This window comes from Triplophysa dalaica, chromosome 20, assembly GCF_015846415.1.
Source record: "Triplophysa dalaica isolate WHDGS20190420 chromosome 20, ASM1584641v1, whole genome shotgun sequence".
Lineage (NCBI taxonomy): Eukaryota > Metazoa > Chordata > Actinopteri > Cypriniformes > Nemacheilidae > Triplophysa > Triplophysa dalaica.
Window position 1 is genome coordinate 2338655 of NC_079561.1, and position 13876 is coordinate 2352530.

At 39.1% G+C, this 13876-nt stretch overlaps 1 protein-coding gene across 2 annotated transcripts; it reads right to left on the reverse strand.

Moving 5' to 3' along the window:
• Positions 1–78: 78 nt before the first annotated feature.
• On the reverse strand, positions 79–12882 carry pan2 (poly(A) specific ribonuclease subunit PAN2). Of its 2 annotated transcripts, none has more exons than XM_056732619.1 (26): positions 12802–12882; positions 12128–12416; positions 11690–11859; positions 11410–11530; positions 10955–11032; positions 9811–10081; positions 6894–7239; positions 6306–6402; positions 5990–6109; positions 5690–5809; positions 5194–5322; positions 4914–5113; positions 4553–4701; positions 3861–3967; positions 3622–3720; positions 3290–3372; positions 3072–3213; positions 2831–2968; positions 2622–2681; positions 2450–2540; positions 2198–2355; positions 1950–2093; positions 1590–1769; positions 1386–1479; positions 1110–1301; positions 79–555 (listed from the first exon to the last, which is right to left on the reverse strand). In XM_056732619.1, exons 2-26 carry the CDS (start codon positions 12407–12409, stop codon positions 521–523), a joined length of 3606 nt encoding a protein of 1201 aa, XP_056588597.1. In that variant the 5' UTR covers positions 12410–12416; positions 12802–12882; the 3' UTR covers positions 79–520. The 2 variants fall into 2 exon arrangements, with proteins under 2 accessions (XP_056588597.1, XP_056588596.1); XM_056732618.1 differs by having other exon boundaries at positions 1098–1301.
• Between the last annotated feature and the right edge of the window lie 994 nt (positions 12883–13876).

Here is a 13876-nt window from a genome sequence, read left to right on the forward strand (position 1 = left end):
TTTTTAATTATGGTTTCAGTAAAGCTAAATGTTGAAAGAATCCACCTGGTAGAAATGAGCTTCAAATATTCCCCGAAGATTTATCAAAAATTCTTTATTCAGCTGCCACATTATTACAATGTACACTTACAAAATAGAAAACAACACACTGTAAATCCATTTACAGCCTAATTCATATTCTAGTGAGTTCAGTTTCAAACACTGTTTAACTACATCGGTGCAGGTGCAAAAGAAACCACAGAGTCAAATGCAAGGAAAATCACTTTTTTTTTTCTTAAATTGGGTCTCAGTTCCGTTTGTATATTCTTCCCAGACATACCGTACCACGTACAGGTGACATAATGCTTTGAAGAAAACATGAAATTGTTTTTTACATGTCAAATGACAGAACAGAAAACATTTTGGTCTAATGACATGAATACACCCAAAGAAATGGCTCGCAATATATTAAAACGAGAACACTGATTGATGAACAGACATCTTTTTGGCAGGAATACAATCAAACCGAGTTAAACCGGGATTATAAACCCATCACCGAGGGAAACACAGCTGTCCCTGCGGAGGTTAAAGAACATCAGAAAATTGACTTAAAATCATGTAGACACATAATGTGTTGGTTTAAGACAGGGGTTTTCAAACTGGGGTCCGGGGTCCCCAAGGGGTTCTCCAGAAGTTTGCAAGGGGTCCCCCAGAAAAATGATAAAAGTCCACATTGTTTATCTTCTTTTTTTTGCTATTGATAGTCTCCAGAATTGTTCATATTTGAATCTATCTAGGGAATCTTTGCTCACTATCGTTTCTTTTTTGGGACTCAAAGTGAAATTGTTGCAGACTATTTAGGTTTAGAAACAATGCGTTGTCTTTATAATATCCTTTTACACATTTTAAACGTTTCTTTACACAGAAAAATAAAGATTGATATATATTTTAGAAAAGGGGGTCCGTCACAAAATGTTAATTATATTTGGGGGTCCTTTGCATCATAGAGTTTGAAAACCCCTAGGTTCAAGACATTTTTACCATTTACCATTACCATATCATGAAAAAAATCTACTTTTACTTGAAAGTATTCTCATTGCCATATTAGTGTTTCGTACTTTTTGGGCTACCTTGACCATCTGAAGAGTCAAGGTCTGGAACCTTCCAGTCTAGTTTGCGTCCCTTCTCATAGAGAGCCTTGAGAACCTTCCTGAACTCGTCCTGTCTTCCATTGTGACTCAGCTCTAAATACTTCCTGTACAGCTGCAGGGCGGTCCGAGCATCTTCAGTACTGTCATGGGTTTCGCTCTGAATTTTCAGATCTATACATTCAAAAGACATAAAACACAGATGAGCGGAAAACAAAATGTACAAATCAGAATGGAAAAATTAAACCAAAGACCTACCAAGAAAATACCACGCCAGGAAACGCAAAGAGATCATTCTTTTCCTAGGCATGTGGAAGAGGTAGACAGTGTCGATGACCTGATCTTTAGGAACCTGTTGCAATACAAAGTGCTTGTTAAAAACATTTGTGAGGTGTGATATTAGTTTCCATTTCAAACTGATCCACAGACTGGAAAAAAACATTCCATTTCATTTGAACTCACCATCAGGTTAATGACTCGGAAGTCCTTCTGTAAACCGTGACCAACGAAGCGAACTCCAGTGTCAATAAGAAATCGCAGCTTGAGGTACGTCGATTTCAGAGTGGTCAAGTGTTTGGAAGAGATTTTGGCATCGAGGTCTCCGGGTTTAATACCAGAGTATTGGGTCAGGTAATCTACCACCTAAACATGCGAAGAGATAAGACACTTTTTTCGTCATACGGTCATTTCAAAATACTTTTCATTTCTCATATTCAACAGTCAGGGTCAAATAACCCTATCACTCCTTCTTTTAATTTCCTCAACAATATATACAAACAGTTAATGTGACAGTCTAAACATGAAATACATCCATATCTTCACCTGCTCCTGTGTAGATATGTAGTCATCAATGAACGGCACTCCCTCGTTGGCTCCTTGACCTCTCACACAGGTGATACGGGCCACAGACATCTGACTGGGTTTAATGGTAGACTTGGTCCCATCGCTGCGTAGTTCTGCCTCCTCCTGTTTCGGCAAAAACAAGACACCTTGCCCAGTCAAGCTCATAATCTTTAGATCTGAATCGGACAGAATGTCAACAATCAATGAAGATGGCGTCTATAAATGACCTGGTTAAGCGTGACAAACTCTGCGTCCAGTCCCACGAGGTCACTGGCCTGTGGCATCTCGCTCATCATGAGAGGTATAAAGGTAGCGTGACTCTTCCTCTGTTTCCGTGCCAACGAGGCCTCCGTCAGCAAAACGCTGGGCTCGATGGGATTCTTAACTACATGAGCAAAAACAGATCGATATGTATAGAAATGATCCGTGATAAAGCACTGACGAAAGTCCAAAATTCTTTGAGGTGATGCATCACATACTTTTCAAATCGTACTTGGCGTTGTAGTTCCTCCTGACATAGTAAAGTACAGCTGGGACCTTCCAGTTGACATCGAACTGAACCGATTCAGCCTGAAAGTGAAACAATTCCATAAATACAATACAATACAATCAAGCTAATACATTATATTTTGAGGTGTGTGCTATCGTTACCTTGTCTATGGGCTCGATCAGAAAGTCATTGAATAGATACCACTGCTGGTGTGTTACTCCCTAAAAACAAAACAGATGTTTTTCACACCATCATCCGATTTAGGTCAAACATCTAGAAAGAACTGATATTTGAACACATAGCATGACTGATCACGTGGCCAATGTCTGATCTAAAGATCATTTGACTAAATTCGGGGTCAATCCCACACCTCTTTTCTCTGGTGGTAGGTCTCTCCCACTTTGATATGAGCCACTAGGTTTCCTCCAGTCCGTGGATCCTGAATATGAGACACGGTGACCACCAAATCGTAGATAGACGCCCCCTCTGCCTCTTCACTCTCGGTCAGCTACAAAAGCAAACAGAAACACACCAGACAATTTACTGTTTCAAAATTCTGGTGATATTCCAGACCTCTATATCAGTTGTCGTCATACTAAAGTGTTCCTGACCTCCTCTCCCACAGATAGGCTGCTGACCTCCAGGCCTTGAGTCTTACTGATGCACATCTTCAAACTGAGAGGGATCCAGACGTGCCTCATGTCCTCCGCTTGCGTGTCAAAGGTCAAACCCTCCACACTGCATAGTTCCTCCCTATACAAAGCATCTGTGGTTTAATAATATATAACGATTTAAAATCTGGATCATATTCAAACTGAGCATCCCTTACTCCAAACACCATTCTGTAGGAAGAGGCTCTTTGGGTTTGGGAGGTTCGGCCGCCTCTTTCTTTAGAGCATTGTTGAACACATACTGTGAACAAAAACAGTATTCATCTATGAATGAACAGAAAACTCAGACAAATGACTGTGCCTAAAGGCTTTAACACCAATTCAAAAATCATTAGAATGAACTTCCTGTTACAGCACCTAAATATCATACTGTCACATTAAACATAAAGACATCTTTATATGAAGTACAATGTGGTGAACCTAAAACATGGATGACACGTCTTTATTAAAGACCGTTAAGTCTAAATGCATGGTTGTATGAGGATCTGACCTCAGTCTGAGCTCTCCAGAACTCGGCCTCCTTAGAGCTGTTGACTTCACAGTTTATCACCAGAACATCAGGCAGACAACGAATGTTCCGGGTCTGCACCTGTTTAGAGATTATGTTGTTGTGTCTATGTCATAACAGTACAGCCATTGAATGGATGAAATTCTGATCTACAAACATCTTTAAACGTTTTCTTTGGCATCTAGAAATGGCCATATAGAGAGAGAGAGCAATAGACTTACAGTTGGCTGGTATTTCTCACAGTTGTCACACCAGGCCTGTGTGCTCTGTTCCAGACAGATACTCTTCTTCAAAACATCTGCAAAGTCATGTTCCTCTATCGTCTTATCTGTGCATAAAACAAACAAGCAACAGAAACTTCGTTCAGTTACATACCAATTGTAATTCTGCATTTCACATCTATATCCATGTAACAAATCTCAATAAAAGGGAAGGAAGGAGGCGGGAACCGGCAGACATTAAACATTTATTAACAGAAATAAAAACAGCCGGCGGCCCCTCACGGACGACCGCCGGCGAAATAACATAAACATAAATACAAACACAAGTTCGGGCCCGGTCCTCTCTCTTCGACGGTCCGGTCGCCATTGTTTCTTTATACGCTCCCAATCTCCTACGTGGTGCGAGGCCGGTGCGCGAACCACTGGCGCTAATTAACAATCACTTACCGGCCTCGAACCACGGTCTCGCCCCGCCTACTCTACTACAATCCGTCTGAGACATGAAACGACGTTTCTAAAGTACCCCAACAGTGCACATTTTGTAAATCTTGTAAATGCATTTGGTCGGCTTGTTAGTAAAGTTCTGAAATGCATGAAATGATAAGGGAGACCATATTTGATACATAATGTGTGACGTTGGGCGTCCCTGCTATTCACTTCAGATGAAGGGAATAATATTTGCCGGTTCTGACCGAGAGAGCTCTGCTCCGGGTAGTGCATGGTAAACAGCAGAGTCATAGATGAGCGAACCGTCTCCTTCCCACAGCGACATAAACTGCTGTTCTCCACTTCACAGCCGAACAACCGTCCAATCACAGACTCAGCAGAGGAACCCAGCCCACTGCACACAGAGACGCATGCAGGTAAACACATAGCAAGATAAGGGAGGGAAGCCGTTGTCTTATTTCTTTTAAAAGACATTTCAGTAATTTCCCATTTGGAAGTTATATTATAGAACAGTTGGATGTCTCCTTGCAATTTAAACTTTTATTAAAATAATACTTGATTCTGATTGGTCAACGTTCAAATGCAGTTTCATCACGTGGTCCACACCTGCTGCTTGCCCCTCTGTATGCCTGCGGTCCTTCCTGCTCCAGTGTCTCCTGATGCAGCTGCGCAAGAATGAAACGGTTCCAGCTCTGGATGAGGCGACCCAGACGGGCTTTCCCTGTCTGTTCATCAGAATCCGCCAGGATCAAACCCAACGCAGATGCCTCTGGGATTGTTCGGAAAGCCCGGAGAAAATTGCTGGCCTGTGAAGGAAGCAAGCAAAAGCCGTGTCACCATCTGATTGGTTGAGAGGCTGCAATCGTGGTGATGTCACAAGTGCTACCTGGCAGGGGTCTCCTCTGCTCAGATCCAGCATGTGAAAGAGGAAGCCGAGCTCACAGGCCAGACAGAACTCCTTCTGACACAGGTGATTCTGTACCAGGCACCTGATTGGCTCCAGGAAATACAGCACCTGCCACGGCACACACGGAGTCAACGATTAAAAAACCACCGAAGCTAATACGGTGCATTCCAGAAATTCCATACAGAGGAACAAAAATTCCGAGGACGAACATGGTCATGTATTGGGATTTTCCCCAATTTAACATTTAAACTCAAGTTGTTCTTTAACTATGTGATATAACATTACATATACAGCCACGGAAAAACAAACGGACCAATCTAATTTTCATTTAACAAGCATTTCTAGATAAATTGTGGAGTTTTGTTAGTAGTTCAAAGAATGAAACAGAAATAAGAAGTTTACCTAAACACATACCTATAAAAAGTATGTATATAAAAAAAATACACCGAAAGAGCTTTTGAGTGCATATTTTCACCTGGATCATGCAGTTACAGTAAGCGTTGGGTATGTGAGGTTCCAGACCAGCAAACAGAGTCCTGTTATAGTGCTTGAAATCAAAGTCTTCTAGTCCCAGTTTGGAGTATTTAATGGTCACCTGATACAAGGACATGAAACATAATCAGTTGTTTTTCCTGTTCACCTGCATTATTTTAAATAACCCCAGTAATAAATTCAACTCAAGTGCTTTCAAAATTAATTGTGAATGACGTCAAGGGGACAACACACAAGAATTACAGAATCAAACATCAGATGAGAAAAAATAACTCATCATTACCTTACGGTACTTCTTCGGCACCATGTAAAGATGTGGCTCCTCATCTCGACCACTGGGAGACTCCGGAACCTGATTATAGTTGTCATAGTCAACCTCTATCTCTTTAATCTTATAGGGAACCTGCAGAAAACAAAGACCGGACAGGTCAAAACAAAAATACCCGGACAGACAGCATTCAGCTGGTATTACTGCTCTTGAATGCTTCAACATACTTGCGTCTCTAAGAGTTTTGTTATGCCAAATATTTACAACATTGTAGACTTAAAATGTTAAATTAAATGATCCTGTAAAATCATATTATTAAAATTACGCCTACCTGGTTTCTAGGACGGGTTCTAGGATTGGGGGCGTATCCAATAAAGCCCACTGTTTTCATAGTCCTAAGAATTTCAGGATCTACTGGGGGGGCTCGTCTGCAACAGAGGAAAGAACAAATTTACAAATCAATCACCTGATAGAATTTCCATCAGTGGGGTATTAATACTTTAAATGCTGGAGTAAAACTTCCAAAGTGAGAAAACTAGAATAACCACATATTTATGCAAAAATTTTAGAAAAATGTGTGATTATTTTAACACTCCAGGTCCAGATTATTAGCGTTTAAATGAGTCTGAAGGGGAACTTGTAACCAAAAACTACGTTTTTATGTTTGACTTTCTTACTTCTGCATAACACAACAGAAGATATTTTGAAGAATGTTGGTAAACGAACAACATTGGCTACCATAGACTTACATTATATGAAGACAAAAAGATTTCCCTAAGTCTCAAAATAACTTCTCTTATGTCATATACAGATTTAGCAAGAAATGATAATGAATAAAAAAAAATTGGGGGGACATATCCCTTTAAGTGTACACAAGGGGGCAGCATTGTACAGTAAGCTCAATAGCATTCAGTTTTACCTGGGGCTGGGAGAAATAAGGTTGGAGGCCCAGTCTGAAAGCAAGGGCTCGGAACTGGTGAGAGGCATTGGAATAAGAGAGAGCGGCATCAGCTCATGGTTCCAGTCCATTTGGGGCAGCGAGTCCACCAGGCAGGGCAGGGCTAACTCAGTCTCCCTGGAGTAACTGTTATAGGACACCTCTGGAGCGCTCGACCACAGATGCACACAGCCACCAGAGTCCCCAAAAGAGAGCGCCTGTTTGCTGGAGGACACGTCGAAGCTCATCAGCAGCTGCCCCACTGTGTTGACGTGAAAGAGGTCAGCCAGACTGGCCAGTCCAGTGGGCTCGCAGAACTGACACTGACCTACAGAAGTCACAGACACACACCAGCGCTGCAGATCATTTTAAGTTTTAAAACACACGGTGACATTCAAATCATTTTTTAAAAGTGCATACTTGTTACTGTATTACAACTTAAAATAATACACACACAATACATACCACAACTGTCTCTCATCACTTTTAGTAGCATTTAAATGTGCTTTTAAAAAGTAAACAAACCTTTTCTTTTGAACTTTTAGCATTTTAAATATCCTACACAAATCATGATTTTATAAAATCAGAAAACGAAAATGAGCTTTTTATTAAAGGGGTCATATTGCGCGAACACGTGCTTTTCTGTGTCTTTGGTGTGTTATAAGTTGCCCATGCATTTATTAGACACGTAAAATTGCACAAATTAAAGTGTCGGAACAAAAGATGCATTCTATCTAAAAGCAAATGCTCACCAGACCTGCCCGAAATGGCTTGTGTAACCACATCCCCACAAATCTAATATCAGTTGGTGGTATGAGTTGACTAAGACCGCCCAAATGTATACGAAAGTAAGGTGGTGCACCTGTCAGTACAATTGAAGAGGAACCTGATGTTCCAAATATGGTCAGAGGCATTACATTTCCCGCACTCTCTTGCAGTATTTGACCAATCACTACGCACTGGTTGACTGGCCAATCATAGCACACCTCGCTTTTCAGAATAATGAGCTAAGTAAAAAATCTGCACGTTTCAGAGAGGCGGAGCAAAGAAGAGATACAATCATGCATGGTATGTGACAAAAACTGCGTTTTTGAACCTTAAATTGTGTATACACATTGCAGTACATTTAAATTAAATGATAATATTTATTTTTAGCCCGGTCATTTGACCCCTTTAAATCAAGAGCAAAAATACTGATATATACTTTTTCACATTTCATGTCCAGTACATTGCTCATGCATTTATATTGTTAGTATATGGCTCTACCCACATGAATACAGCAGACTCTTGTATTTTCTCCAAGTTAATTAAAAATATATTTCTTAGAGAGACTGTCATTAAACAATCAAACATATATTCTTGTTCTAGCTTCATTGCGGTATACTAGCTGTGTCAAGCTTCACCTGCATTACTGAAAATCTATTTGGACAAAATGAAAAACGGAAAAAGGGAATTGAAAGTAAGGTGGGACTTTTGAATGCTTATCACAAGGTTACAATAAGAAACAGTTGCCAATGGACAGGCAACAGCAGAACAGGATGGAAACACAAAACTAATACAACCATGTCAGGGGATGACAAGGGTAGATCAAAGTAAACCACTATTGAATTGCAGAAAAATATGTTTTTCACAGAAAAATACCCTAACACTTAAATTAAACAGATCAGGGAAAGTGGCAACTACACTAGCAATGCCAGTAATTCTCATACCTCAGATGTGCTCAAATTTGTTGGTACTCGTCCACAAAAACGAGGAATGCACAATTTTCTCTGAAATAACTTTAAAAGTGTAAATAAATAACTTTAAAGTGACAAAAGTAATTGGCATCCGCCATTGTTTATTCAATATTTAATAGAAATCAGAATTTGCTTTTGATTTTTTATTCATAATAATATTGTAAATAATAAATAAAAATTCATGGACCAAAATGATGGGACCCCTAACCTAATATTTTGTTCTTATCCATACTTGGCTGGTTTTAGCCGTGTGTTTTGGGTCAGTATCCTGTTGGAGGACCAATGACCTACGACTGAGACAGATCTTTCTGACACTGGGCAGTATGTTTCTGTTCAATCTGTGGTGGATTTTCCTCATGCGGCCGATTCCTACAATTCCATGGACCTCAAACTTCTTAATAATATTTGCAACTGTTGTCGCAGGAACGTCCAGCTGCTTGGAGATGGTATTGTAGCCTTTATCGTGCTCGTCTGTTATTTTCTTTCTGAGCTCCTCAGACGACTCTATCCTTTGCTTTCTCTGGTCATGTTCAGTGTGGTGGACACAATGATACCAAACAGCACAGTGACTACTTTTCTCTGTTTAGATAGGCTGAATGATTAATCTCTTTCCACAGCGTCTTTGCTATATTCTATGACATACCAAAGGCATGCAAGTATACATGATACAATAGGTTTTAATTTCATCACTCTTCGGGAGGAATTTATCATTATTTCAATCAGCGGTAAGGGTAGGTTACCAACGAATGGATGGATGGATGGATGGCCCAAACTAAAACATTCCACAGACCATACATGGCTAATATCCATATAATTAAAGTGAAATTAGGAATTGATTGTTAAAGGGATGGCTAAAAATCTAATTCGTTCATCACTTATTCATTCAAACCTGTATTGTTTCCTTTCTTCTGCAGCACACAAAAGACGAAAATATTTTGAAGAGCGTTAGTTATTAAGCAACATTTGCCCCCCTTGACTTTTTGTACGACACAAAACCGCAGAGACATTTCTCAAAATATCTTCTTTTGTGTTCCACATAAGAAAGAGTCATATACAGGTTTTAAATGACATATTGTCAATGTGAGGCCATAAAATAGCTTTGTGAGAAAATCTCGAGATCTCAACGACACGCATTTTCTTTCTGACAAAAAGAAAATGTTTACCTGTTTGTGAAATGATAGCCAGACGTGAGGTGTATGTGGGGATGAAGCGGAGGAACAGGGGGTCCACGTGGACCTGCAGCGGGGTGATGGCCCTCATCATACGCAGGTCAAACACCATCAAAAACCGGTCACATGACAGTCCGTTCAGACCACGACTGGAAAAGCCACATGCTGCCAGTAGGTTGCCATGTACGTCAAAATCAGATAGGCTTCCGGAGAAAGCGTCAAACTCGTACTCCATTTTAACCGTGCGTGGATCCCTTAGAGACACCTAATACAGAGAGTTACACAAGAGATGGGTCACTTACTAAACGTGGACATTTCTGTTCACTCAAAAGAAAATAGTCCAGTAGAGTCAGAAATTAATTACATATAAACCAGGCTGTCCTTAAAGGGATAGTTCACCCAAAAACTAAAATTCTGTCCTCAAATCCTGCATTTGTTTCTTTCCTTCATTAAACACAAAAGAAAATACTTGAGAGATCTCAGATAGGTCTGGAAGTGGTTTTGTGTCCGTACAATAAAAGTGAATGGGGGCCAGTGTTGTTTGGTTGCCAACGTTCTTCAAAATATCTTCTTTTGTGTTTTGCAGAAGAAATGAAGTCAGATGACAGATTTAAAATGGTTAAATAAATGATCCAATATTTTTCATTTTTGGGTAAACTATCCCTCAATCTGACACGAGGTGCTACAAACTGCTTTACATTTATGTTAATGCTGTTTCAGTGTACGAGAAATGTTATTTTCTCAGTGTTTTCCTCTTTTAAAAGAATCACTTTATTGTATTAATTTAAATAAATTAACTGCAGAAAAACACAAAAAATACTAATAAAATAAAAGCACTGTTTTAGTTTACGTGATCTATCCTTGTGCTTAAAACTTTTGACTTATTTAATTCTGAGGCCTGTTAAAATTCCAAACGTCAGTATGAGCTGAAAACTATGAATAGATGAATGAACAAAAAGAAAAAGCCCTACGTAGTCTACCATAATTTTACAGCTAAATTGCAGAAAGCATGTTCCCACAGTAGCTAAGAGAAAAAAACTTTACATGCAGCACATTAATTTGCACTCTACTCTGTGGGAAAAGCGAAAGGAGGAAACTATTTGTTCCACATCCATTTTCGATTCCCTCCTTTACTCACCTTGCCTGAGGTGTGGCCACAAAAGAAGAAGCGATTGGACTGTCTCATGATGGCGACTCCAGGAACCTCAACAGTAAACTAGAGGGACAGGGATGAAATAAACATATGAGGTCACACCCTCAACAGGAAGTTGTTTTGTACTTTATTTGTGACGAGTCATCTTAAAACCTTAAACAAGAACAAAAGCATCAACATTTCTTGTGATGCGTGCATTTTGAAAATACTTTCTCATGTGCCAACTTAGAATGCAGAACAAAGATTCGTAAGGTGATTCTGGCTCAGTCAATCGCTTTAATTTGGGCAGGGCTGTAATTTGTTGAAATTGCATGCATGAGGGTAATTTTTTAGCAAAGAAAAGTCAACGAATGCATTCACATGTAGAAGTTTCTCATTCTTAAAGATGCTATCATGAATAAAAACTATAATATTAAATTAAAAATATTGTATTGTCTTACTTTTTGGGTTTCCTGCACTGTGGTGAGGTCAAATTCCGTCACATAATTCTGGAGACCTCCCATTAATAAAGTGTTGTTATCAGTCAGAAGCAAACTGTGCATGTCAGCGCCCTCCTCCGTCCTAAAAACAAAATGAATGAATGGAAATCAAAGATCACACACATTAGCAAATAAAAGGTCTTTATTATAAGATATAAAAACGTGTGGCTCTGCAGTATTTTTGTGCTTGAACATGCCTATATGGTCACAGCATATATGTACATCCATATGTGTAACTCACGGATAATCAAACATTATCCAGCCTCCACGCGTCAGGCATTTCAGGTTGTTCTTGGTCAGAAACAGCACCCCTGTGTCCATACTTTGGATTTGCCTAATGTCATCCGTCAAGTGCACCTGAAAAGAGGAGTAGCGGCCCATCGTCGGGCCAAAAAAAGAACTTGCGTGTCCCTGTTATGAAAGAAAGGAAAGGTCTGTGAATAAAGTGACATCACATTTATGGAAGTAAGTCACAGATGATTCAAGGTGACTACTATCGCACCACATCTATATTTTGCCCTAAGATTCAACTGTAACCCTAAATCTTCCCACACCGATTGAGAAATTGACTGATGTATGCAGAATTTTTGGTGAAACTTTGCACGTATACAGTCAGCTTTTACAACCCTCTGTTTCAACAGAAGATGACACACATGCTGTCATAAATGTGTCACTATACCCGGTGGTTCCCCATCCACAAAAGCTCCTCCTGTAGGTCAAAGTAAGTGGCTGTCACGGGGATCCCGACTTCCGCGGCCACGCTGTGAAGCTCCGAGTACATGCCCTCCACAATGTGCACAGATTCGGGCACGACAAGCCCCTCGGGGTCGAGCTCTACGCCCTGAAGAAGGGCCGGGTCGAGCCGTGGGTCCATAGATGAGTCAAGACCGGGCTCCAGGCTGCCGTGCAGGCCGGGCGCGTATTCGCCCAGGCCCGGGTCCAGACCCTCGAAGTTCATCATGAGGATGCTGGCACAAGGGCCAGCAAAACACAGTTAGAAAACACTAGTGAGCTATCTTTTTAGACTGCATGATACAGGTATTAAGTAGAGTTTTGAAACACAGCTACAAAGTAAAAGACTACACAACTTTTGACTATAACTATTATTCAAGTGTGCGACAGGTTGCCCGAATTACATTCATATTAAAGTATTATGATTAAATCATTCTGAATAAAAGAGCAACACAATGTTATTTACAGTAACGGTAAACGTTATTTCTTTTCACTGCAGGTTCTACATTCAATTACTTTTAAAAGACGGAATGCATATTTTCAACAAACAAGTAACTTAGTACGGATCTGAAAAATATTGAGTTTGAACCATTAACAGTGTCATTTGTCGGTAAATCATACCTTTAGACAACAATTATCTTCGGATCCATACACGCATTTCTACTCGCTTCATTCAAAACAAAAACAACATCGCACTTCCGGGTCAGTCTGAGGGACTTCCGGGATGATCTTGAGCGCGTTAAAGCGTTCCAATAAAATTAAAGATTAAACATTTTAACAAACTTAACAAGAGCGACTCATATTGCGTGGATGATTTAATAACATGTTTTTTTTTTAATAACATAAATCCGATTTAAAAAAAATAGTAGAACTGACGAGTTATCGGACCCGGTGATAAAAAGCATCGTATTAACAAAATAAAAAAAATGCAAATAAAATATTTGGTTTATATTTGGAAAATAAATAAATATATAAAAACTGGAAAGAAAGTCATCATCTTAATGTCTGTGCTTGTTCAAGTCCCTTATAATGTGTTATAATAAATGTATTTCTTATTCAGTTATTAAATTGACCTCATAGGAGATAACATCATATTCCTGTTTTCATTAAATTACATCCTTATATACAGTGTTGGGCAAGTTACTAACAAAAAGTAATTAATTACTAGTTACTAATGACATATTCAATAGTGTAATTAGATTACTGTATAAATTGCTATCTCCAAAAAGTATTTAATTACTTACTTTCAATGTGCTACATCAACCTTTATTAGTTAAGTGATTCAAGCATAGATATGAAAAAACTCTTAATTTATTCAAATAAATAATATAAAACTACATAAAGTAGTAGTATTAACTGACCAAAGTCTTACAAATGTGAGAATGATATATTAAAGCACATATTTTAAAGTTAGACTTTGAATTTTGATGTCAATTAAACTATTGCACACATATATTATAGAAAGTATTTAGTTAAATTTCATCAGAATTAACTGTAATTCAATTACAGAAAAACTAAGAGTAATCCCTTACTTTACATTTTCAAGGGGAAAGTAATGTAATTACAGTAACTAATTACTTAGTAACTAGTTATACTTAACACTGCTTATATATTATTATACAGGTGAACTTGTTTTTCACTGCTTTCTTTTTTATTTAATGAATGGGAAGAATCACAGTTGCAGCAAAAGACAACA

Coding starts and splice junctions, on each gene's coding strand:
- pan2 (XM_056732618.1), bottom strand. CDS start 12,409: ATGATGAACTTCGAGGGTCTGGACCCGGGCCTGGGCGAATACGCGCCC. Junction 10,082..10,954: donor GTGGCCACACCTCAGGCAAG/GTGAGTAAAGGA, acceptor TCTCTGTATTAG/GTGTCTCTAAGGGATCCACG. Junction 2,969..3,071: donor GCCTATCTGTGGGAGAGGAG/GTCAGGAACACT, acceptor TTGCTTTTGTAG/CTGACCGAGAGTGAAGAGGC.